The sequence below is a fragment of the Anopheles darlingi genome, chromosome 2 (assembly GCF_943734745.1).
Source record: "Anopheles darlingi chromosome 2, idAnoDarlMG_H_01, whole genome shotgun sequence".
Taxonomy (NCBI): domain Eukaryota; kingdom Metazoa; phylum Arthropoda; class Insecta; order Diptera; family Culicidae; genus Anopheles; species Anopheles darlingi.
The window spans coordinates 40411582-40439402 of NC_064874.1; the positions used below are offsets into that span (position 1 = coordinate 40411582).

Sequence of the window (27821 nt, forward strand, 5' to 3'; positions counted from 1 at the left end):
GATCCAACGGCCAATAAAGATTACAGCCCGGGGCGGGGAAGGTCTGCGAACCGCGAAGGAAGTCGGTTGGCCCCCGGGAAGATCCTTGCTTCGGTAATAATTTAATAATCGTTTACATCAATTCGTTGGGAGGATCCATACCGGGTTCTGTGGAGGGGCGGTCATGCTCCGGTGCTGCTGCTGCTGCTGGCGGTTGACATACGACGTTCCGTTGCCAGATGGCCTCCATTTTATGGTTCTAGGGAGTGGCAAACGCTGGCCTCGAGATTATGATTCAATGAATCCCTGATGCTGATGCCCCTTCGGAGGACGAGGAGGTGTTCGCATTGAACCCCGCCTCATCAGTAAGCGAAGGATACGAATTCCTGTTGTTGCTCTTGCTTTGGAGAATCATGACCAATGCCAGGGTGCGCTAGTGACCGTTCGATGATGATGACCTCTCGAGAGTTTATTATTAACTCAGCCTGAAAGGACAGAATGTCCTGGATTCCATGCGCTCAATGCTCATTATGGATAATTGTATTGCCAGTTGCGGAGGTGCATCCCATTTTCTGTTTTTTTTTACAAATCTCCAACCATCGATCTTTTCGAGGGGCTTTAAGACCAACAAACAGCGCCGGGTTTGATGTTAATCCGGGTCTGATGAAGGACGCGGTCATGAGAAATCATCCAGCTATAGAATGGGGAATGGAAACAAAAGGGGAATGGTATGCTCCAACATACCGAACAAGTGCTCTGTGCTGCACGCTACATTATTTTCATTTTATTATTATTGCCTTTGAACTTCACCACCACCACCACCACCAGCTGCTGCTCCCCCCCTTTTTCCTCGATTTCCTTCATGCGATTTTTCTTTTCTAGTCCTCCAGAAAACCCCACGTTTCTCTTCCAAAAACCAGAAACAGAAGGAAAAATAAAACCAAAACTTTGTCCCCCGCCCTGTTCGACTTGCGCTCCCATCCCCGGCGCTATTGACGAAGGTTGTCCCCGGCCGGCCTCGTCCCGTGGATACGTACACGGTATTCGACGTAATGAAGCAAGGATTTAAGAGGCACTGGCAGAGCAGAGGCAACGCTACCATTGCTTATCCGTCCGCCCCGGGAGTCCCTTGCTTGAACTGAAAACGGAATGGCCGAAAGGAGTCGTATGGACTCGAATCATGGTCCCGGAGCTGGAGAAATCACTCTCCGTTTGTTTTGCGAGGGAGGAGAAAGGGACTTGGAAGGAAAAGAAACGATGACTGCGCTGACGACCAAGAAAACAATCCAACAACCCAGCTGGAACGGGTACGTGGAGTGACCGCTGTGACCCATTGGTCGTTGCCCAAAAATGTTGTTGCCAACCGTTGCTCCCGTTTGGACTACTTGGATTGTACACTATAGCATCGTTATTTATGTGATGGAGATAGATGGTGGTCGGGCAGAGCGGTAGAGAAAAATATGACCCACTGTAATCCATGGTTCGGGACCACCGGTCCAAGTAACCGGGATAGAGAGAGCGCCAAGCCAAGCCAAGCCATGCCAAGAAGCTGCTTCTGGCCCTGGTTTGGCGTGCGCTGGTCAGTCCCTCCCCCACAGGGTAGTGATTGTAGATTTTTAGCCAAAGCTCCGTCTCGTAAATCATAAATTACTCCCTGCTCCAGCGTCGTCAACGGTCGGAAAGTCGAAAGAACAGTGGAACCGCCCGCTGGGTGTGGCACACTATACGAACCATTTGCAAAGCTCCGGGACCCGCTGGCTGGTGAGCAAACGAGTTTCAAAAACCACCGTCCCACCCGGTCTCACAACAATCACGTCACGCACATTCCGTTTGTGTGTGTGTGTGTGTGGTGTTCGCTTCACATTAACGGCCCCACCGCCGCATACACAGTGACAGTGTGCTCTAAAAGGTGCATTACCGGTGGGATGACTTTATGATCGTGCACTCGAGGGCCACCGAGTGGACCACCACCACCCCATCAGTGCTCAATAATTAGCTCGGTATTATTCGAGAAGTTTTTTGCCTCCTTTTTATATGGCCGGTGAGCATAAAATGTGTGTGTGTGTGCAAAATGGAACATCATTACGCTAATTGACGCGAGAGGAAACTGTTTGGGCGTCTGACAGCAATCGCAAATGCTCTTTGGCATTTCAGTTGCGATAAGGTGTCTGGTCACGATAACAACTGTAAGCACTAAAAGTTGCAGCAGCGTTAAGAGCTGAAGAGTTGCTGTTGAAATAAAGTAGCTATCGTGCATGAGCGTGTATGGAATGAAAGAAATTTATTTCGAATCGATCTAGCACTTAACCAACCATGTTATCAAATCCTTTCCAAAATCTGCTGTCATAATCGCTATCAGCTCGTTATCTAATATGATCTTGACCTGGTAACTTATAAGCCTGTTACTGTAAGGCTGTTATAGGATTACAATAAATTTTCTTAAGCCCTATGGTGGTCAGAAACGGTTAAGTGTAAAGAAACATGCTTTACGATAAATTTACAGCTCAGCATCTGTGAAAGCTCCCGCCTTGAGGCGTTGTCAGTCGACTATAGGAATATTATGCCAGTCTGTCGCAAAGTAAACAGGAATTTATCAATAGGGACATTTCTGGAGGCGCTACATTTATGTGGATATATCTGTTTGGAAGGTAAATCCTTTGCTTATTTCATGCCAAAATTTCACGAGATTTGGTCGGTTGGATGGCAAAGTTATTACACCTTAAGTGACAGCATGTTTTCGTGGCCGGGACAAAAATGAAAATTAATCAAAATTGTTATTGAAATATCCATCAATTCATTATTATTAATTTCTGATGAACAAACACAGTATATTCTATTAACAGACTGAACTGGCGATGTACGTATTGCAAGTTGCAAAAACGGTTGCTTTTGTGTACGTTTATATACTTCAGTAACTTGCCAAATGACAAACAATAAATGTATCTTTACTGTGAAAGTAGCTATCATAGCCAGTGCACCTATAGAGGAAGGAAGCATTTGAAGTGCGACAGGACACACACTGACACAATTCTCTAACATCTAATAAATCGATAGCTTACCGTGGCCGCCTAATAAAATGTTTAAATAACCCAAAAGAAAAGCTCCTTTTTTCGGTCGAATCCCCCCCTGGGACCCTTGCAAATCTTCAGATTCATGAGGCGTTTTAATCTTGAAATTGTCTCATGTGACCCGTAACACGAGGCAAGGGCCGTCGGTACTACGATACTACTACCACGGTGCATGCAAGCATGAGAAATTGGAATCGATCCATCAACCGGGAGGGAAGGCTCAAGGGACCGAACCCGAGTGGAATCTTAAACCATTTCCGGCACCACGGAACGGTCTTTCCTTTTTTGTGTGTGCCTTCGACCCTCATCGGGCTCGGGCACTCCGAATCCCGCTCACAAAAAAAAAACCACATGAACGTGAATGAAAGTGTTTCGGCCATCTGTCACATGACCTATGCAAAGTATGGCTTCGAAATAACGAAAGGCAAACCACTGGTTGCATTGTCGCGCACCGAAGTGCGCCAAAAACCTCCGCTACCGGTACGGCCAAAGACCCAACAACCGAAAGTCGGTGGCACAAAGTGGAAAAAGCCCAAAAAAATAGAATGGATGGAAATCCCTTCCTGCTTCTTACTCGATCGCAGACACAGCCACACATACACGTAGGGACTTTTGCGGGTCCGTTTTACGGAAAAGCTACAGAAAATCCGGCTTCTCGGTTCCGGTGCGATTTGCGTGAGCTTACACGTCGCCAGACATGGCGCAGACGCCCCTCCTCCTCCTCGTGACTTACCGTTGGGAAAAGCAATATAAAAAAATCAATCGACCATAACGCCCGGGCCCGGGGTACTCCCCGTTTGTTGCCGTGGTGGCACACATTGTGAAGCTTCGTTGCGCACACATATGTAAGTGGAGTGGAGCACAGCACAAATCACGGCGGGATAACACACGGCACACGGCGGAACACTTTCGGTTAGTGACGAGTTCAATTGTGACAAAATTGCGAACTGATCAAACAGCCGGCCCGGCGAACGATGTGCCGGATTTGCCGGCCTAGGGGATTTGGTGCGTTGGTCGTTGGCAGAGACAAGTGGAAGAGTCGGTTCGGTGGCGCGGAAAAACGCGGTAGAACGCGAAAGCGGCTTTCAAAAGAAGATTAAGGCCGGATGGGGGATCGCTAATGGTGAAGAACATTGTCACCGGGCAGTAATAGGGGAGAGGAATCCGGCCAGTGGCGGCTGGACGGGAGTGTCTGTCAAAACGGGAGAAAACTGCTTTAAACTGTTTGCCAAGCAAGTATCAAGGTACTCGCGTGATCTGTTCGGTCAATTTTGGTGGATGATGGCCTATTGATCGTGCCTGGCGCATGGGGATTTCGAGCTTCGTCTGGCGATGCTAAGTGAGTTTGTGTTGGCATGCTGTGAAGAATAGGAGGAGCATTTCACTGTGTAGCGGGTGTTTAAATACTTTCTTTGCAGATAAGAAGCTGATTGTACAGGGGAGAAATTTTCTCTACTGTCGGTAAACTGTCTTTTGGGGGTTTGCAATATTTATTTCAAGTATGGTGTTTACACAAGGTGCGCACCATCTAGACAGGGCCTACTTAAATGTTGTATAACTCTGCCATTTCTCAGCCAGTTTTGAAAGCTAACATGGTTCCCTTAAGGTATACATAGCCATTTACTGACAATTTGTTGACACTCAGACACTTGGGCATTTTGCATTGCATTTGACAGCACTTCGAACATAATCGCAGCAATTTACGCTCTAATATTTGCTTTTACTTCTCCAATACTCTTCGGTTTGTTGGCATACATCTTACTCTTAAAATAACTCGACAGAAAAAGTAATAAGCGGAAGAAGTCAAATGTCATCCTTATTTCTTACAATAGACACGCACAGTGTGTACAGTTTTATGGTTATTTTTCATCATTACATCCTTAGATTTCAGTCCATCGTTTTCATTACAACTGAAAAATGATATATTGCAAAAACAAAGAGTTTGCTTATTAGAAAAGATTATCAGTGGAATAAGAAACATACTAAAATGTTTGAATTTAATACGAATCGATTAATTCCATTCCCCGGGCATTATATTTTCGCTATAAGATTAAAAAAAAATAGTAGTCATATAAGAGCCTTACTGTCAATGATTCGATAGAGATTCTGACAGTAGATTTCAAATGATTTGCTGATCAAACTGATTAAGTAGAAAATCGATGTGAAATAAATTCATTTCATGCACGATGGGAACATTAATGAGAATTTTGATCGTTCTCGTTATGCTGCTATTGTGTACATTCAATAAATGTTTATACTAAAATGCAATGCTTCTAATTTTTTCGATGCAAAGATCCTTTGGATGTTGGCGTTTTTTTAGCGCAAAACCATTCCAACACATTCTATTGCTCTACTCCTCCCAGAGTTAGTTGGAAACACACAAAAAAAAACGAGCCAAATCCCCGACAATTTGTGACAACTTTCAGGAATTGGTTTTCTAAAGCACATCACACCAGTCCAAGGCAACCGGTCCAAAGATGGAAAGCTGTTCCCGCTACTGACGACCATTTCGTCACCGCCCATTTCGAGCGCCGCCGAGTGCCATTGCTGGAGGTTCCTCATTTCCTTGTTCCAGTGTTGACACTTGTCGGAGGTTCCTTTTTTTTTCCTTTTGCCAGACGAAAACTTCCCCGTCTCTACATGTCATCGGTACGTTTATGTGCTTGTTTTCCCACCACCACCATCATCATCACCAACAGGAGTTACATTCTATCTAAAGTAACACGGCCCGCCACTCTCATCCTGCCCCTGCTCCACATTCGTTATCCAATTCCATTTTCTCAAATTCCACAAAGCGTAACATCCATCTCACTCGCTGTCGTCTTCGTCTGGTGCGCCGTCTACCAAGGGAGATATGGTGGATGAAAACCGGGGACCGGGCGACGTCAATTTACATGATTCCCGGCGTGGAAGTGCAAGTGGAATGCAATTTCAGTTGCACACTTTTGATCATAAATCTTTTCTAATGAACCTTTCTTCTCTGCGTCTTCCGTCCACCGGGTCCAAATCATTGCTCCTGTGCCGACATTACTTGTGTGTCGAGTCATATCACACACACACACACACGCACACAAGGGGAGGGCTTGGCACTAAGTCGATCCTGTATGAGGGGGGTTGGGTTTTATTTGGGAGCATTAGTGAGCGTGCGGGAACCTGTCATACTATCTGTTTGCGGTGCTCTCAGCAGCGATCATCACGCTGTGTTCGGTGCGATGGGATGGGTGTTCCATCATGTTTCACGGATTATGCTATGTGAGCTAGGGGAGGCGAACTTGGAATAAGTTCTGATGATGAAACTGGGTTCGTTGACGGCACAGAAGAAAGCATCCCCAGCATTCGATTCGGATTATTCCAAACGATTATGGATGATAAGAAACACGATCGATTCGAGATGGGAGAGCTAAGAAATGACATGAGCACCAGGTGTATTATCAGAAATGCCTTATGAATGGCAGTACATGCCAATGATATGTGAAATTGCTGATGGAAAGGATATCAAATCACAATAGCTGCAATTTCAACACTATACAAGACGGTATTTACCGGTACACCAAAAACCAGACTAAGCCATGCCATAAAAATGCCAGCAAACAATACCAGCGAACATGGAAAAGATTTCTTTCTAATCTTTCTTTAGCAGATAACGTGGCAAAGGCAATGCAATACTGATGTTTGACAAAGACAAAGCAATTATTTCTTTTCTGCATATTTACCATGCGACAACAGCAACGCTGTGCTTTATCATCATTTTCTTATTTGCTGGATGGATGCTGGATTGCTTTAGATATTTATTTTTAATGCGGAAAGACTTCTTAGCAACGCTGCAGAAGCACTCTTGGATTAACATTTCCCTCCCTCCCTTTTCGTTCTAACATCAGTGTAGTTTTTTTCTGTTTTTTATTAAACGTCATACTATGGTTACTTTGTTCTGCACTTAATCATCGCAATCGTTTCATCGCATCGCACTGACATCGATGCTCCTGGAGTGCCCTGTAAACGGAAGCGAATAGCGAAAAGGGGGCGCCCCTTTTAACCTAATTGTTATCCGAAGCGTTACGATGCCACGGTGTCACTTCTTGTCAGTGATGCGAGCCTCAGCCCACCGCACCGCACCGCATCCTCGGTCGGTAAGTGCTGACGTGCTGCTCGGCCACAATACAAAACCATCTCCACAGGCGCATATTATCGCTTTTAGTATTTTATGTACATTGTTTAACCAGCGGCAGTGCAGCGGTGAGTGCGTCCGCACCGACACCGCAGACTGCGCAGAGTAATGAGATGAGAGAGCAAGGACAATAAAGCGACAAAATGAGATGAGTTCCCTGTACCACCGTCCCGGGACTCCCGGACTCCAACACAAATGGGTGGGTCGGTTCTAGTGCTATGCTCTTTCCGAGAGCATTTGCTTCAACGCGAGGGCTGCATTGGGTAGATGACGAATGTCATAACATTCCACCCAGTTTGCTGATGCCACCCCCACCAACCCACCCCTATACAGAGCCCTGGGAACGGCCGAGACGAACAAACGAGACTTTTATGCCAACGGGGATCGGGATTCGGGATTGTGCTGCTCTTGCTCGTGCCCAGCGATGGGATATGCTTCATCATGGTTTGTTGTACGGTTTAAAATAAGGAAATGTTGTTATTGCTCCACATTGCACCCGGAATTATTAAATTCTTACTCTCTCCGGCTCCGGCGGCTCAGTCTGGGGCGCGGTATCCAACAACGGAACACAGCAGATGATTCAGATTCACCGCGGTGTTGCGCGGGAATGATGGCCCCCGTGAGAAGAATGGCAGATGGTGTGCACAAGGCAGGGATCCGAATCCGTAATCGCTCCTTCCGTTCGCCAAGGGTTTATGGCAGAGAATTCAATGAAGCCGAACGCGTGCCGTTGTTTAGAATGTTTCATATCGGTGTAAGTTTATTGCCTGCTTGCCGACGATCTCGACCATTTTTGCTGATACTTTCGAAACTCGAAATGGTTTCCTCGAGCAAAGCGCGTTGTAGCGATTTGTGGGAAGTAGAACGCTCTGAAAAAGTAACGATACTTTACCGCGTTGCATTCGATTGGAAGCAGTAGCAGATATTCAAAAGAAGTTTGCTTCGAAGCTAAGAGCATCTTGCGAGAAAAGGCAAGGAAATGCCTCTTACAGTATCTATCGACGTATACTGAATTCGAAGCTGCGAAGCCGGATCTGTACTTCGAGTTCGATACTTGCTAACGTTGGCTTTTTTTCCTTGTGGCTAATGAAGACTCAAACCATGGCATATGGGACCGCATCTGCACACACACACACACTCGCTTCAAGAATGCCTAAGACGCCTCCAAATCGGTGGTGCACCACAAGGGCAATCGTGAAAGTGAACCGCAAAATATGGTGCACCTAAGAGCCAGAGCCCACATCCGAATCCAAAGGCTACTCAGCTGCAACCGGAGGGCCTGCTAATCAGATCACAGTCGACAGCAGTTCTCGGAAGTTGGGAACCGCTCTGTGGGAACCGCGTTTCACTTATCAGGAAGCAAACGGATCAAACTCAGGCCCTTGCGGTGGCACAAAATTGTGGCTGACAAGGCAAAAGGCGTAGCACTACTCCGCTAACGTGCTGCTGCTGCTGTCTGCAAGTGTCGTACCGTAAGCTGCATCGCTTGCGGTTCTCTCGTCAGGTTTCTCGGTCCCCCACCCGAAAATCCGTTACCCTCACCATTTGCATTGCTGCCGCTACCACGCATCCAATTCGCTCTTGCGGTGAATTGTCTTATCAATTGTTGTCATCAGAATGCAGGATCCGATTCCTACCAGTGCCATCTTCACATCCACATCTTAGGGTAAACCGCGATGCCACATTTTTCGCGTTTCCCGTTCCGTTCCGAGGTTTGCTGCTGCGTTAGAGGAAACGGTCTAACCACATCATCATTGCAGAAATGTCAAGGAGATGCTCGATGCTACACCACTGTATGCACAATGAAATTCCGGTAGATAAACGAAGGTGCTCCTTCGTCACAGTGAGATCGTAGCATCGCGCGATTGCGGCGCGCTTCAATTTAACCTCGATGAAATTATGAACGCCAGATCGAGCAGATCGTAGCATGCGTCTCCTGCTCGAGAGCAGAAGGAATTAAAGGAAAGGTTAACGATGCTACCTGGCTGCTACCGGTTGTAAAGTGATGGTTTGCCGAGAGAATGCCAGTAGAATGTCGGTGGCAAGAAGCAACTGCTTTGAATGGTATACAGACACACACATTCCAAGGGACATTGCAGTCAGCTGCAACGGTTGAGGCACGAAGGTAGCAAGCACTCAGCACATAAAGTAAGCGCTAGTGGCAAGCCACCGTCGACGTCGACATCAACGAACAATCGTCAGCACGTTGGCAATTATGCACCCGACAACAATCGTGACTAGCTGATGCTGCTGCTGCTGCTGCTGCTTCTGGTGGTGGTGCATGGTGATGGAGGTCTTAAGAGCAGGTGCTTATATCTTTCCCAGCCAACAACAATGTCACTGCCACCACGGAGGCAAGCTCATCATCATTCCTACGGTCGTGACAGTGCCGTTTGTGTCGCTGTCGCGGTAAAGATAAGGATGCATGATCTCCGGAAACACACCGACGCACGGACGCTCTGGCGAACAGCAAACCAGCTCCCGGGATAGCATAACAATAAACATAATTGACAATCTTCCAGCGATTATCTACGAAAAGACTTCGCATCATCTCAAGACACGGTGGCGTCGTCGTCATCGTCGTCGTAGGCAGCAACGGTGGCCACAACGTCAATGACATTGTCACGTACCAAGGAGCCAGAGTGCGAGTGCTACGGTGTGGCGATAAGCCGCGTGACTTAACATGGCGCATGAAGGAGAATTTGGTGCCGGAGTGCAATGATAGCGGGAATGGTCTTCGTACGGCAAAAAGATAGAGAGCTTCCTAATGGATTCTGTCAGGGCGTTCTTATACTAATGACTCTATGCAGTACATTTGCATATAGGCTCAGCAGTGCGGTCTGTGTATGTGTGTGTGTGTGTGTGTGTGTGTGTGTGTGTGTGTGTGTCTGTGGTGATCCGAGAACGTACTCGTCCACACATTCTGGGTTAAAGAAGACTTAAAACTGATTAGCAAATCAACATATCTAACTTCATGTAGAACGTTTTTAAATGAATTACCATTCCCTCATGCACCTGGGAGTGGGCTATCGAGAACGACACTCCAGGGACGCTCCGGGGCCGCTCCAGGGCCGACGACGACCTGCTCTGAAAGGGTGCTGATGAAGAGCAAATGCTGTTGAAATCGAGTTGCTCTATCATCCGACCCTTCCTAAGTCCTTATAACCTCGTTGTCGAGCATTAACAGGGTTAAAGTGGACCAGGAACGGGACGCAAGGTTGGTTGCTGCTACGGTGGTTCCACTCCTTCGGGTCCGATGCAGCCAGCAGCTACTGGCTCGAAGCCACCTTAAGGCCACAAACGCAGGAACCAACCAAACCCTCTTAAAGGTGCGTTATTTTCAGTGCGAACGAACGAACAACGAAACGTTGTAAATTATTTAGATTACGGAGCTGTTCCCCGGTATCGCCAGGCTGGTCCCGGTCCTGGTCCGCACAGAACGCACTTGGTTCTTGCGTTTTACGACTGTTCTGTTCCCTGGCAAGTCGAGAACATCCGGTTTGCCGCTGAACCCGCCGGTGGTGCCCTTATGCTCGTTGACTTTGCGTTTGCTTTCTCTTTTTTTTGGGCGGTTTTGCAACGCTGTTCCGTTCTTAACAGATTGGGGGTACTTTTGTGGACACCAGCTAGTAGCAGCAGGTAGAGCCGTGAAGGGCCGGGGCTTAACTTTCACCCATTACCATCCACTGCGAGCGATGATGTTGTTAATAATGACGACAATGATGATAATATGCTCGCGCAGCGTTTCAGTGCCCGTGCCTTGTGCTTTCCAAGCACTCCAAACTGAACTGGCCTTTCCCGTTGCCCTTTGCTCTGCGTCAGTTTTCATTTTTCTTTGTATAAGGGTTGCTGGTTCCACGGTGGAACAGAAAGTTTTGGGGAAGAACAGTCATAAAGATTAAATTTTTACTCGTTCGCCAAGCTAGGCACCAGTAGTTAGGTAACTCAATTTGTGAAGCACGTGTAAGATGATGTGGGCCCGTGGGCCCGTAAGGCAATGGCCAAAAATTGCAAATGAATGCGTTTTGCGGGGTGCTTAAAAATCTGTTGGACAAGAAGCATTAGCAGCACGCGGCACGTTCACCTTCGCCATGTTGTATCCTCATATGGAGCCGCATATTTTTGCACACAGTAAAGTGTATGGACAAGGTAACGATCTCGTACTTACAAACAAGAAAATATCCTAATATCACATTCTGTGAAGGTATTACAGAAGCTGAGGGTAAATGGTAATGGTGATGATATTTTCTTGAAATATGCTCAGCATTAGCGATCGCTGGGGGTGAAAGTTAATCCGAATAATCGTGAACTTTTACACTGATTACGGATCAAATTGCGACATTTTTTCCCTAAAAGATATGAACTTGCAGCTGCTCACGATAGTGACAGCTGTGTTGCTATTGATGTAACTTTATCTCATTATATCCCAAAAACATTATAGAGTGTGAACCCCAGTGAGATTTTAAATCAACCAAATTAAAGAAAAAAATCAAAACATGACTAAACCTTTATTGAATGTGATTGTCATTCTTTCTAGTGGCTCTCTGCTTGCTCCAACAAGTGACAATCAAGATCGAGTCGAGCTTCCAATTTTTCAATCATTCAACTGCGTCCTCCATTCGATGGAGACGCCTGGTAAGGAAGCAACAACCAACGCCAACAACAACGGGCAGCAATTTCAGGCGAACACGTTAGGGGCTGACCATCTTGATAAAGCATCGAGACCCCAACAGTGGCCCCATGATACGAACTGCCGAGCGAACTTTACGGCGTAATTAATTTAGCACTTCAATCGTAAATCCAACCGGCCAGCCAGCCTCTAATCAAGATTTCTTCGCTCGCCTCGCCGGTCTCGGGCACGCCATGCCCGGAATACCGGAGAAGGGGGACCGACAGTTCACCCGTATTGCTAACCAATTTCCCGAATAGCGAGAACGGCAAGAACCGAGGGGTTGCGATGTTCTCAATTATTTAATTGACAATCGATCACACAACAGCGACCCTGGTGGCTGGGGCTTAATTTACGCTTTTCAGAAAACGCAAAAATGGAATGAGACAGAGAGAGAGAGTGAGATAAAGCCATGGTAGAGCTCATTACAAATTATGCTGCTGTAGAACGTTCGAAATGAGAATATTTATAAAATGTAATAAAGCGAAGTAGATGTCTTTGAGTAATTAATCTTTTAAAAGAGCAAACCACTCACTTTCACGCTCCCGGATAATGTGAAAATATATTCGTTTTAGTTCCTACTAACCACATCACTTAATAATCACATTTATGCTAATAAACCGACATACCAACAAGCACACACCGAGAAAACACCGAAAATAAAAACACAAAACAAGCAATTAACATTTGGGGCGCAAAAATCAAAACTAAATCTGAGAAGCAATAAAAACTTCCCGGGGCCGCCGTAGACCGCACCGTAAATATTTATGCTCTTAAGTAACACAATCCGGCGCGCCACGCCACGGAACGCCACGCCACCGACACCGACACCGCGACTCCCGGTTCCGATTGGTGCAGAGATAACCAACAAAACGGACGGAACGGTACGCCACGAAAACAGTGAAAGCGAAGGGAAAAAAGCCCCCCCCCCCCTTCTCAACCAGGACTGGAAGGTTGGTACTCTCTGCATAGCGGTTGGTTTAATCAAAACTTTCAAGGGACGAAATTAAATTTTCCCGGAAGTGCGTCATCTTTTTTTTTTCGTCTCGTTTTCATTTTTGGCGAGTGGAAAAAGCGAACGCCAGGCCAGGCCAACGAGGTTTCGGGCGGCTGTAGCAAGTGGAGTACCGTGGTCCCCGTGGTCCCCGTGGAGAATATTAAATAAAAGTCTCAAAGTCTCTCGCTGCAAGAAAGAGAAAAACAAGACGAACGGGGGGGTTGGGGTGGAATCTCGCAATCCCTCCCGCTTGGGGGTCTCGCCTTACGAACTGTCTCATCGCTCAAAAGGGACCTCCAAGGGTCCGCGGTAGGCCACAGCCCGAGAGATCTAACTCGATAAAATTTTACTTTTTCTTCCCCGTCACGGGGTTTTTGGGGCGGGGAACGATCGAAAAGAAATTCATCCTGTGTGGTGTTTCGCTTCGCAACAACCTCCCAAACCGCGGGGATGGGATGCCTTGCGTCTGGCCGACGACCTGGTTTAAAAAAGTGTCCCGCAAATAGTGCTTGCGCAGACCGGACCGGAACCGTACCAGCACGGCACGGTGCTGCCTGGGCGACGGTCTTTGTTGCGGTGCTCCTGAAACCTGAAAATTGATAGATTTTCTCAGATTGTCGTAAATCACGGTCAACCTTTCGGACAAACCGCCCGCCTCCGGAAGGCGGGGAGGCCTAGGCTGGTCGCAAAGTGAGCGAACGGCTTCATTTTTCATGACGGCCCCAACCATGAAGCGCGCCAGAAGCGAACGAATGCGGACGGTGGATACTGAACGAGGTGAGGGCGCCTTTTCCACCTCCCCGGTTTTCCCGGTTTTATAACTGAAATCATCGATCGATTGGTGAAGAGATTGGTTCTCCTTTTGGATACTTTCGCCCAGCCCCAGCCCAGCTCGTGCCTTGTAATGAGGTATGTATTCGTGGAAGGAGCGAGCTTGAAGGAATGGGAAGCGAAATGTTTGAATGTTCGAAACATAACCCGAGCCCTTTAGCGGCCGAATGGGTCTTTCTCTCTCTCTCTCTCTCTTTCGCTCTATCGGTTTCCCTTTGCTCGAGCACGTACAACAGCTCATCTTTCGCGAATCACTTAATTATGCGTTACTTGCCAGGCCCCAGCCACGTGGCCGTTTTGATCGATGTCGCCATAAAACGACATTTTTTTTTCTCTATAATTCGTGTTTGAGCTTTTCCTCAAAGTTGCTTCTACGTCATAAATCGAGCGTTACGCGATGGAAATTCGAAACCGAAACCGTGATAAACATCGTCCAGTGCCTTGTACCGGACAGGAGTTGGAACTGTGGAAATGTTTGTTAATTAATTCATCAAAACGATTGATTAGCATTCTTTCCGGTCCTAGAAAGGTCCAAAGGACTGTCCCGTTTTTTTTTTACAGGAATCCTTTTTTCTTATATCATGTTTATTAATTGAAAGACGCAAATCATTGAATCATTGCAGCGGTGCAAATATTGTGAACAAATGTGGCTGAGGCATTCATCATATTATCGATTCCGATCAGCACTGCGATACGAACGCCGTCCGCATTGAAGGATCAATCAAAGCGAGCGATAAAAATCCATGTTGTTTCCGTGGATTTCCTTTGTTCTTATGTTCCAATTGTGCCATATTTCATTGCATCCCGCGGTCTCATTCTCTTTTTCTCTTTCACTCTGCGTTGCTCATTAATATCATAATATTCACCAGATTACTGCAGCCTTTTAACACAGAGAACAATGCCCACCGCAGTGACTGATTGGTTGCAGCAAATGGATTTCCCGTTTGACGAATCGGATCCGATCGCTGCAAGCGCTGACAAGCGAATGCTGAATGCAGAAAATGAGATCCCCTTCAGGAAAAGCGCAACACAAATCCTTTTACCGTAGTAATCGCTGCAATCATAGTAAGCAAATCCCCGTTTTCAGGGATGTTGTTTTTTTGTTAATAATATTTCATCAATGAAAACATAAGCCACTAATCCCTTACACACTGCCAAGCATTATGTTTGACAAACTGTTAAACGAAGCTTCAACCATCGTCTGCACGTACTGCTGCACGGTCTTTGCTCAGGAAGATAATAAGTTGTACCATTTTCGTGCACAAATCCTCGACCCCTCGTCCTCCTCACGGGAAAAGCCGGATAACAATTGCAAACACCACCATCACCTTGGGAGGGGGGGACAAATTTACATTTACAATTCCGGTCGGATTCCGTTAGAACATTCCACGCTTCAATTGATTGGTGGTGCGCCAATGGAGGGTTGCTTCACAAATTTTCGCACATTAGTGCCGGTGACATTAACGATTGGTACATAATTCACCGGGTCACCATTCCATGCAAGGCTACGAAGCGAAAGTGTCTCACTGGTAAGTAGAATGGAAAGAGGAAGAAGCTCCTTCTAATAAAAGACACACCGACGGAGATCCGACGGATGGAACGTGAGAGCCGAGAACGGTCCAATTTAGTGTTCTCGGCATTGTATCGCACAGCAGCGCAGCAGCGTTTGCCCTTCCCGTGGGCTCCAATCGTCGTCGTCCTGGTCGCTCTGCTTGCCTCTCTCGGAAGGCGCTGGATTTCTATTCCGATTTCTGCTTTGGAACTTTGGCTACCCGGGACGGGATTCAAATTCCATAAATTGTGGCCCCACTAAATTTCCCTACGTAATCCTGGAGCGTTTTTCCCCCGCGAATGGTTTGCACTAAAAAGAAAAAAGAAGAAGAAAAAACGAGTGGCCCCGAAACGGGGCTCTGGTGTCTCCGGTGCGGCCAATGACGGCAATGGCATTAGCGCAGCATGGTAGATGCGAAACCGAATATTGATGTCCTGTTGGTTGGCGCGGATTTGGTGGAGTGAAACCAGAGATCATCGGAAACAGAACAGAAAAGATGCCCACGGCAGCTGTCCTGTGCCGGATCCCGGATCGATCCCGCACCGGACCAAAACCGGTCAACGGCATCGTCAAACGTCAAATACAACGAGTGTATCTCCATTCCGAGAGCAACTCCCCAGGGAGGCTACTGCGCGAAGAATGAACGCGTCACTCCCGTGGTCAGCAGTATTCTGAGGCGGTGATCCCTGAGCCGGCGATTTGCGGACAGACAATGATATCTCCACCACGAAATCGAAATCGAAGAGAGAGAGAAGCGTGCAGAGGGAAGCGGGAGAACGCGGCAGCAAATGGTCAAATCTTGGACGGTCGGCTCGGATGATGATTACTCCACGCCCAGAAGAAGAAGGAGGTCCATTACGGTTTCATGCCGGTGGTATCATTCCCGGTGGTATCAGTGGCATTAGCAGGTAGCGGCCGTTGGCCGTTGGCTCTAGAGGGAAATACGAGATTTACCTGCCAAAAATCATATCCACGTCACGGCCCCTCCCCCGGAGGATGCCATGAGATGAACGGTCACGGCGGCGCCGGTGTAACATGAGAACCGTGTGGTGTGCGTTTTTTTGGAGGAATCGAAATCCAAATCCACGCCACCTTCGTCCTCCTGTTCCGGTGGCTGATGACCTCCATTAGCAACCGGTGGGGGGGGGGGGACTGGGTGCTGGCAAATGGCAAACCGATGGCCAGTACACAATTAATTCTTCCCACGTTGAACGTGCTGCTCCGCGTCTCCAGGACGAAAAGCAAACGCACACTAAGATCTGTTGACTCATCGTGTGATGGTTCTTCGCCTTTCCGTTCTCGATCCAACAAACCGATCGAAGGAGCTCAACGATTGTGGCGTCGTCGTGGTCGTCACCGTTGATCTCAATGGTTGGTCCGGCCCATTCCTCGTGGTGATCTTGTTATTTGTGTCCGTGCGAGCGCGCGTGTGTGTGTGTTTGTGGCAAGAGCACGAAGGTGGGAGGTGATTTTTTACGGATTTGCTCGCTGCTGTTTTCTTGCGATATCTTGAACAAGAACACAACTCACGCCAGTGGCTGGCCATCGGTGGCAGCATCACAGCATAACATGGCGGCGGCGGTGGCGGCATGTCCCCTCCTTATTCGGACCGTTCTCGAGGGAAATTATGGTACCATTAGTTACGGGCGGTTTAGCCACAACGATCGATTACTTTGAGGCCCCATTTCGGGCCCTCAAGCGGCACTCGCGGCCGAACAATCATCCAAGTGAGCCGCGTGTTCGAATGTGTGTGTGTGTGTGTCACGTGGTGGTAGTGCCTCGCACCTTCCCGTACGATGGCCACCATGCAGGACCAGGACAGGGGAGGGGGGTATAATGTGCGAGAGTGAAACAAGCAGCGAGTCTTTCTGTCGATTCCGTTTCCGGTTCGGGTCCGGGTCCTGGCCAGTGGTCCCGGTGTACAGCACGGTACGCAGTCACGCAGCAAACGCTTCCAACGGTGTCTTCGAAATAGAATGGAAATGGGAAAATGGCAAGAGGAGGAAGAGGAGAAGGAGCAGGAGAGGGCTTTAACGCCCCAACAGCATAAGCCGCCTGTTCCCGAGCATCACTTGCGTGCACTCGGACACAAAGAACATGACACGCGGCAGTGTACAGGTGTAGCTGTTATCTCTGCCCCCTCCCCACGGGTCGGTTCTGGCGGTTTTGGTCGGTCCTACAACGGGGACACCGGACGGTATACACACACACACCAACTGACAACGACAAGAGGATGCTATAGATCAGATGAGATTTGGTGTCGTTGCTCTAATGTTTCGCTCCCACCGCCGTTGTCGTTGTTTTATGGGACGTTGCGTGGGAGCGGACGCGCCCTCCCGAACCGCCTTTCGCGGCCACCACCACCACCACCACCACAAACATGCCCCCATGACCGCAGTTTCGTAAGCCATTTTCCGTTCGAATGACTACTGCTGCTTCTACTGCTGCTGCTGTTGCGTACTTTTGTTCCAAACAAAACGATTTTCCAGGATCTGATAAAACTTTGTGACGGTAGCTTAGCGCTGAGCGGCAATCGCCAGCTTATGGGCGGTGCTCCAGGCCGGTAGCGCTGGTGGTGGTTTGGTCTACGTGTGGTGGCTCGGTGAATTGCCTACGAGCAGCTTGTTCTTTCCTTTTTAAGTAAGAACATAAGAGATGGCCTTCCGGTAGCCGTTAAGGACCAGTTTGCCGGAAATGGTTGGAGCTCAGGTCGCGATTGTAGAATGTCGTATCCGCCAAACAGGAGTACCACCGCCATTACGCTGTGAGAAGAATTAAATACGCTATGCGTGAATACGTTACGTCACAAACTGTGCCACAAACAAAGGTTGCTTTCGGGGGGTAATTTGGAAAAACGAGCACAACTTTCGCTGGCTTTAACGAAAACCAAAGCATGCTTTTAATATTCTTCGGTCGGTAACTAAGAAACTGATTTTTTTTCTGGTTTAAAATCATTGCAACGAGTTCTGTGCACATCAAAAACATTCTCTTATTCGGGCAATCTTCGAACTGGACAATATTTGTTGAACTTGTTTTACTTTTGTTCAGTCGCAAAGACAATCAAACTTAAGAAAAATCAGTTTGAATTATACTGCTCAGAACGTGCAATTTTTTTCTTTACATTTAGGTGTTGAAGGGCATCAAGCTACTGTCCCAGTCAAATTTAAAGCGTTCAAACAATCAAATCTAGCTTCCAATTTGTACAACTTTCAAATTTACTCAACCCAGTGGAAAATGCTTTTGAAAGCTTGCAAACAATGTTACAATATGAACTATTATTGGACAGGTTTTATTGTACCCTATCGTTTAACATTTATGCAAATGGGTTAATTTAAAATTAATTGTAATCTTCACAATTTTTTTCCTATTTTCAATAGAAAACTTACCACTAATCCTTCTTAATAGTCATCAGAACTAGCCAACGCTAAGCTGCCATTGTTTGCTCGAAATCTAAAGCTACTCTAGCTCAGCGACAGATGCAGCAAAAAGCCATGCCATAATGTACGCAGAAGATATAAAGAATATAATCCTATTTGGACTCAGAAACTTTGTCATTTGCAAACAGACCGGCAAACCGGGGACTTTAAAGGACACCAGGGACATTGGCAACCATCCACAATCCTGCCTTGCTCATGAAGGGTCCCCCTCTGGTGAGATATGTTTAATAGTTGAATCTCCAACAGAGACGAAAAAAAAAACACCTAAAATGAAACCAGCCTTTCGATTCGGCGACTCATGCGACTACCGCAACTCATTCGCCGCTCAGGCTATTACGTGAGAAGAAAGCTGAATCCCGAAAAATGTCTGCAGCCGGGGCGGAGACCAACTCGAGTGTCCTATCGTCGAAAGAACTCCCCCGAAAACTGCATCACAGGATGCGCTCGTGTGTGTATGTGTGTGTGCCCGGGAGTCTATAATTACTTTTCCACCGTCCACAGCAATCTCACATCTGTCAGAGTCGGGTGCTGGCGATCGATCGATCGACGTGAGTTTCTCGAGGTCTCCGGTCAACCAATCCGGGGTTGGCGCGTCCCCATCTTGGCTTGGGTGCTTCCCCACTTGCTACACTTTGCATAAAACATTCATCCGTCGTCTGCTGTGCTCGATGTTCGATGGGCCGTGTTCGGGTAAAGTGACACTCGAAAAACCCCGCTCACAGGGCCCTTTGACTTCTTGAGAGCAGCGGCGATGGTGTCGCGTCCAGGTCAGGGCAGTTGTCGTGTTCTTACTGTGCCTCTCGTTTGCTTCTGACAGACCATTCGAAAAGGGGGCAGGGAAGGCCACTCTTACGAGTGCTTCGAGTTATGCTTTATGCACCATTTCTTCTTTATTGCACCCTCGAGCCAGCGCTTGTGACCCATATTCACTTTCTCTTCTCCACCTTTCTTTTTCTCCCTTCTCCTACAGGTGAATGGTGCATGGACGTTGCCAAATTTCGTTTGTGATTTCTACATAGCAATGGATGTGATATGCTCAACGTCGTCGATATTTAATTTAGTTGCTATCTCTATAGACAGGTAAGTCCCCGCAGTCCCCCTGCACTTCTGCTGCTGCCCGCTCCCCTTTTGTGCAATTTAATGTTTGGCGAAAAGTTTGACGTAACGTTTTTCTCCTCGATGCTCCCTTATGGTCCGCACATTCTGCCGTTTACTTTCAGCTGTTAGAGTATTCAAAAACTCGTTCAAAACATAGCCATTTTCATCCAGCCAGGTACACACAGGACCATGTGGCCTTGCGGGTGCGCTTACTTGCTGCTATCACAAAGTTAAAGCGTTGGCCGAGCTCCTTGCCTGTGCCTCAGGTTCAGCACTTGAATCATTACCATTTTCTATCCACCCACCTTCGCTGCTCTGCCAAGTCTGCGCACACACTTCCTTAATGTAGCACCCCGGAGCGCAGTGAAGATCTTAACCTGCCCCTCCAGCCACGAACCGAGTACGCACGGGAGGTGGGGAGTAATTTATCGTACCGGTAATGTTCCGCTTCCAGTAACTTTTGCTTGCGCCAATATTGTAAAATATGAGCTGAACTTGCACGTACCGGCCATATGGTGGAAGTATGGTTCCCAGTTTGCTGATGCTGATAGCTTTATGGGAGGGATGCATAGCTGCACCTTTACCTCCTCTATAGCTGAAGAGCATTCGCTTTAAAGCACACACACAGACACACGAAGCAATTTTGTGCTAGCAAACGGAAAGTGTAACATATTTACGAGTCAAACACCGTTGCAAGTGCCATTATTTTAACCTTTTTCAAATAGTATTTCAATCTATTGCAATTTATTGAATTAAACTGAAATCGTCAGCGCTTAGGAACTGCCCGGGCTAGTGGATGAGCTCGTTCGGAGTTTCGGGAAAAACCATTAACAGCTTTACCACAATTGACTGCTGCAATCTAGCTAGCATTGATTCCAAAGCCCTGGCACCGCTGCGCCAATCGAATAAATAAATTGAACATATGCATTACATCCCTGCAAAGCTACCCAGTTGCCGCCATACGGACGGGGACGATAATGATCTATTTAGGATCACCATTATCGACTAATTAAGGGACGGCGCTTTTGTGGGATGATGCAGTGATTTCGGAATAGTAACAATCGAACCACATCCCCAGTTAGTGCCTCTCCAGTCCACATGGCGCATTGAAATCATGGAGAACGATAAATTTTGCTTCCATTTTCAATTTATCTCGATTTGCCTGTTGGAAGTCAATTTCACCTTCATTTCGATTTGCTCTAAAATATAGAGAAAGCATATGTTGTTTCACCTTTGAATTCTCGGCAGTTCACTAGTTCGCCAAGTGATGCTACGAATGGCAAAAAGGAAGAAATAATAAACACCTATCCGGTTCTTGGAAAGATCCGATTTCAACGTCCACGAACACGTTCGAACCGAAACCGAAACGATGGTGACCAGCTGTAACATTTATTTGAATTTAATTGAGATCCATGATACAAGTTGATCCTGGTTCGTCGTGTACTGGTGTTGGTTGGATAGAAGGGCAGTGCATGGACTGATGTGACCCCAAAAACAGGACCACCGATCACTGGCAGTCCGGTAACTGCTAGGACATAACAAGCTGGATAAGGAGCCACTTTTTTTTTGTATTGCTGTTGTTTCTTACGCTTCTGCTTCCGTATGAGAAAGAGGACATTGTTTTGGAGGGAGGCGATAATTGCCACCCCTCCCTCTGACCTCCTCTAGCATTCATCCTCACGAACTATCGGCACGGGATTTAACCTGAACCCTGGGTTTTCGCTCAGGATCAACATCACCAGAGCAAGAGAGAGAGAGAGAGTTCCGGTACCGGTTGGCTGAGCATCGGTACTTACCACCTCCTGTAACTGTCCCTATTACGTTGTCAGTGCAACCTCCTCCCCCACCCGGGGGTGGCATCTGGTGACAGCGAACGAGCGAGCACGCGAACACATCAGCTAAAAGGCGGTCCATCCAGCGGTAACGCTCGATCGGCTCCACCGTTGGCAGCCGGAACCCGCACCTTGATGCACCTGATGCGCGGAATGCGGTGGTGGCCGGAATGCCAGCCTCTACCGTGAACCGCTTCGAACGCTACCAACGGCGGATGCACCGCATGACGGTACGCGGTACGATGAAATGTTGTGTTGAAAATGGAATTCAATTTTACGACGATTGGCTCGTTAGGTTCAATTTAGGATTTCTGCCTTTGTTGCCTTCCGTGTGCTGACTAGGTCCTGATCCGGCTGTTGTTGAGCTAGTTCCACTTTGAACCGGTTCACTGGAATGTGCCTCGTTATATGGTCGTTCTGAGATTGATTTTATGAGATCCCTCCAGCAGCGTTGCTTTTATGGAATTAATAAAAACAGATAGGGTGTAGAAAAAATGCATTTCTTTCGCGTTTGACAAGTTCACAAATTGTTCAAATACGTTAAATTTTACGTTAAGTTCACTTGTAAAGGAATGTTTAATGGTTTCCGATTGTTACAAAGGCAATAAACCTTTGTAACAATGCGGAAAAATTCATATGAAAAAAAAAACAGTTTAATAAATGTTGTTGCTTTCATTCATAATTCTTTTTATCTATTAAGGTCACGTCACGGTGCTGCAACCCTCAGTATTGATACATTTTATCTGAATACAAATAACATTACTAACGGGACGGGACAAAACCATTCCTTTAACAGATCCATTGCCATTATTTTTTTTGTGGTTCCTTTATCTCCCATTGTCCAGCAATATTTGCTTACGGGTACATCGTCCTGCGGGTGAACCGAGTTGATTACGCGTAGAACTACAAAGGCCCATTCCAAGAGGGATCCGTAATGTTATCATAACAACCCCACCGCAATATTGAGTCAATTTACGAAGAAAATAACGCGCAAACACGCACCGCACTACTGCGCCCAACTCCGGTACCGTACCGTCATTACCATATTTAATTTGAATATTTTGACAGTTTTCCGATCCTGGTCGGTGCTGCCCTGGTCCTGAACTGGATAGCGTCAGCGGATAGGCCGGGTGTCGATTTTAAAATGCTGCTCATGTCGCCGTATCCGGCCGGATTCTCGTTTGACGTAATTCTGGGACGGGAACGCGAACACCCCTCCGGCAATGATGGAGTTTCCGCTTTAGTAGCGATCGGGAAAATTCCATTTAAAATTTGTATTAAAATGTTAAACATGGGCCCCGTGTCGATGTGTCATGACACGGCTGCACTTTCAGGCACTCTTCTGCGTATGATGCTATCATTCTGGTGCACGCCGGAATCTTGTTTTTGAGAACTGCACTTGGCACGAGTTCACGGGTGCAGGAAAAAGGCCACGACGGACGATGTAGCACCAGATGGTTACTTGGCAGCCAATTCATGATGCATGGAAGCATAGGAGGAGGTGGCAGAGTGACGGTAGGCGGCAGAAAAGTGCATCGTTGCCTCCTCGCCAAACCTCGTCACTCCCATGGATCAAACTTTGTTATCCCCACCATGCCAGGAAGCTACAGCATACTTGCACCGAGTTTGTACCGGTTGAATACATGGCCGGGTTGGAGGATGTACTACATGTATGTAACTGGGAAGGAAACTAACTAACCAACATTTCATGAACTGTAATGATACAATTTAATGCAAATTTGTACTCAGAACAAATTGCTCGTTTTCGTCAGCTGCTGATGCTGGTGTGCAAAAATGGTGCTTCAGAAGCGTAATGTGTAGTAACTTACGTGAATGCAACGCATGAATAGATTGAGGGGAAAATACAACAATTTGAAACAGGGAATTTTGAAGTGAGCTTCAACAATTAAGATACTTTATACGGTTCGATAAGGATAAAAATTGTAGCTTGTTGTTCGATAATTTAATGCCATATGAAAAGTACCTCATTGTCTCACTCACTGTTTCAGTAGTTAATTATCACAATAATCTTTCTTTTAAAAAATCCTTAACTGCTTTTGACGGAAAAATTTAAGAAATTGATGTTTACAGTTTTTTTCACTGAAGGCTTACTAATGCACAGAAAAGTGTTAACCTGTACTCATGACTATAGTGTCTAGTTTGCGCTATTAAAATGCATTGAAATGCAAATGTAAAATGCATCTAATCTTCGAGTCATTAAAGCCGCGTGAGGCAGCAAATAACCAACAGTGAAGTCCGTTTGATTCAGTGTGAAATATCCTTTTGACTAGCATAAGTTTGTTTTTTTAGCTCAACAGCTTTTCCGCTCAATTTGTGAGATATCCAGCTCTAAGGCCGATACCACAACGGAAAATGTTTTTTCCAAAGACAATATGTTACATTGCACAGAAAGCTTAGTCAGGTCTGATCGTATGGAAAGGACAAAAACATTCGCTAAATCAGCACCGCGCCAGCGACAGACCAACATAGTAATAACAGAAAACTACTTAGTTTCGCCATTGTTTGTTCGTGCTAACTCGTTTCGCTTTCATCAGCACCAGGGCCTCATGCTGTCTGACTGTCGCACCACACGTATTCCTTTTTAATTAACCTTTCTCCCCTGCTCCTGTTTTGGTATCAATGCTCTTCGACTGCCATGCTGTTGGCATGCATTTGAATGGTCAAAAGGACATCGGACGGACAGATTGTTTTTGTTTCGTTTTTTTTCTTTCTCAAAAGCCCCCGTGCCATGCGTACCTTATCGTTCACCTAGCGACTAACACCACTTGCTCTTGCTCAACGGCAGCTAGTTCCATCCGGGCCCCTGGCTGCTGGCATAAAAATATTGATTCCAATCAGTGGCAGTTTGACTTCGGGGAAAAGGCCAGCGGATTCAATTTCCATTCGCGAACGACGCGAACACCTACAGCTCACGGCAATGAACGGTAGCATAGCACCGATAGTGTGTGAGGTTTGTTTCGTGTCTGACCGATCCGAACCGAGACTCGAAGTGACTCGATTTGTAGCAAAACGTCGCAACGGAGGATAGAAATCCGGGATTGGAATTTTTTTCCGTAGCAGGAGCAAGAACTCAGTTCACGACTAAAAGTTGACAAGTTGCTAACGGACACTGATTTGTTACCAAATAAGTGGAAACATGGATTGATTGATCAAACAGTCGAACGTAGTTCTCGAAGACCTGTACATGGCTTGCTAGGATCTTCATGGAATTGGAACGTTCATCTCTAGGCGCTGTGCTGAACGCTAAATGAAGTCGTAGTCGTGAGAATAATGTTGATAAATGTTTGTACTCGATGCTGAAAAGAAATTTATTGGATTGTCGTAAACAAATCGAAACATGAAAAAGCAGTTAACTTTTTTTTCTTCTTTCCATCATGTTCCATTCGCCAAAGGCCTTGTTAGCCACTGTGTGTTAAACTGAACAACAGCATCAAAACCACAAACATGTGTCCAACAAGGGGTGGTAAAAACATGCCACTGTACGACACTCCGACCATAAACCATGGCACACCCGATTGCACATCGAAGCGATTCGTGTGTCCGCTTTGCTTGCGGCATACACGACGGGGACAGATAAATATGGCTAATTGAAATAATTCTGTGGCTTTAGTTACTGCTCTGCCCACCACGATATAAAATGGAAATTTAAAAAGGGCGCCACCGAAAGGATGGTGGCAACGAATGTCACAACTTGTCAGCGCATTGTTGGTTGGTTGGTTGGTTGGTTGGTTGTGGGTTCCACGGTTCCAGGGGCAGCAGCATAAAATGCATCCCTCACCACATCCATCCATTGGCCGTGATTCACCCTTGCCGACGCCGCAGACTGCAAAAATGCAGCAATGCAGCTCACGGATCGTAAAAGTTACAGATTATGTTGATTTTTTTAAATGAAACTCGCCTCTCACAGACCGTGCGTGGCGTGGCCTGGTTCTGGCTGCTGGCTGGTGGCTGCCCCTGTAAAGCCACGAAACCGTTGCATTGTGAGTCCCTTTTTTTGATCCACCATATAAAACCCGTACTACAGTGTGGCTCTACCATTTATGACTTCTTTTTTCGTTTTCGTTTTTGTTATTCGTTTTTTTCCTGACAAACGGTTAAGTTTTGCTCTTTTTTCTCGCGCGCGTGCGCCTGGGCGTTATTCATGTCCGTTTGTTGCTTTGCCGGTGCAAACGAAGCGAAAATAAAACTTTGCACGCAAGCTGTCATGTGCAAAAGGGGGACACCGAGGGAAAACCCCTTTCCCGGACCCCGTGAGCATGGACGGTAGGAGATAAACTTTTTAAAATAAGCTTAGCGAAACCGTCCAACGCTCCGCTCATCCTTCACATGCGCAGTAGTACCGTGTCCTGTGTACAGCCCTGGACAAACCGGTCCGGTTTGTGTATTTTCCCGTTGTTGGCTTCCAGTTCACTAAACGCGCGCTGCATAAGCGAAGCGAAGCAAAGCGTTTGCATTTCACGTTTAACCACATTTTCTTTCTCCATCCCTACTGTATGCTGTTGTCGATTTCGTTCGTCCATTTGGTGCTGCTGCATCGGCATTGAAGTGCAGAGCGCGCAACATGTAGCAATACGACATGTCACGGGTACGAATTATATTTCGCCGAATTGCAGAGTGATGGTTTTTGTTGGAGAATGAAACGTTTTTGTGGACGACAAATTTTATGATGTCGCCAGTCGGTCGCAGCTGAGCGATGAGACCTGCCTCTATTTGGCGGGTTTTATTTTGATGATGTTCCACAAGATCGATGGCAGGAACATATTAAATACTTTGTATATTATAGCTCTAGAGCTTTTTTGTGATTGGTGATGTAATGCTGCTTGTTTTTCTCCATCACTCTGTACTAATCGCAACGATGTTGCTATTCAATTTGAATGAAACTTTGAAAGTGTAATCCTCCAATCGATTAGCTCGGTTTTTTACACTCAACTCAGCTGAGCAACAAAGTGATTCTACTGAAATGTCTTATTCTGGATTATGCATCATCAAACCCCCGGATCACGGATATGGGGACCAAGAAAGGTTCTCAATCAACGAGTCTGCCCTTCAGCACGAAAATGAAAAAGCATTTCATTCCAATCTGCTTTCTTTTGCCTTCTGGGAAGGTTCGGCCTTTCAGCAAGGCCTTCACGAGAAGCCTTCCCGGGGCCATCGTCGAACAAGGTGCGACCCGGACCAATTGAATTAGAATAACAACTGCTCCCTGATGGTTCCGATCCGGTTCCGTTTCGTGCGTTCTTACATCGATCACGTATGCTAATCCGAACAGTCTGACTCATGGTGGCCAACATTGCCACAACAGAACCGAACCTAAATAGTCATATCAAGATGTATGTAGCAAATGGCCACAAGCTCTTGCAGCAAATTGAACGGTCATCATCGTACGTACGGTGTAGGTTGAGGCTTCTTCCTTTCGTTCACGTTCAAGGTAATGTTTTGCCAACTGTCACCAACTATCGATCGAAGCAATTTGCTAGTCGGTCGGTAGTAGAACCATCGACGTAAGGGGGGACGGTGAATTTTTGTTTTTATTGAATTATGTGCAAATATTAGGTATTTGTCTTTGTCTCGAATCGAACATCGGTATTGAACAAAAGGTCATCTCAGCAATGGCACTGCTAGTAGGTGATTGGTATCGTTAGCAATAGGCAACGGACGCGTTTTACGTTTTCTCTAGTAATCGACCAGACAAAATGGAATATGGTTTCAATTTTGCAGCGCAAGTAATACAACACGTAATCCGTATCCTGATGCGTACAACCAGCTGTTGAAGCCTGTTTCTAATAATGTTCTCTTTTCCTTCCTCCGATCCGCCTTCCACAGGTACATCGCGGTAACGCAGCCAATCAAGTACGCGAAACATAAAAACAGCCGCCGGGTGTGTCTGACAATTCTGCTCGTCTGGGCGATATCGGCTGCGATCGGCTCACCGATCGTGCTGGGACTGAACAATACGCCGGACCGCTCACCAGACCTCTGTGTGTTCTACAACAGTGATTTTATAGTGTACTCGTCCCTAAGTAGCTTTTATATCCCGTGTATCATAATGGTCTTTTTATACTGGAATATTTTTAAGGTGAGTACCCGACTCGCGAGGATTCGCTACACGCTGTGTTTGTTGATAGAACGGTGCCCGCGTTGAAAGGTCGCATATGTTCCATGACAGATATTT

General features: G+C 46.7%; 1 protein-coding gene across 1 annotated transcript in view; it reads left to right on the forward strand.

The window, feature by feature from the left end:
• Positions 1-27821, forward strand: part of LOC125959234 (dopamine D2-like receptor) — a 100475-nt gene that overhangs the window by 60083 nt on the left and 12571 nt on the right. Inside the window, exons 4-5 of the mRNA XM_049692047.1 lie at positions 19669-19778; positions 27473-27725. Of these exons, the coding sequence (XP_049548004.1) occupies positions 19669-19778; positions 27473-27725 (363 nt within the window). The remainder of the gene's footprint in view (positions 1-19668; positions 19779-27472; positions 27726-27821) is intronic.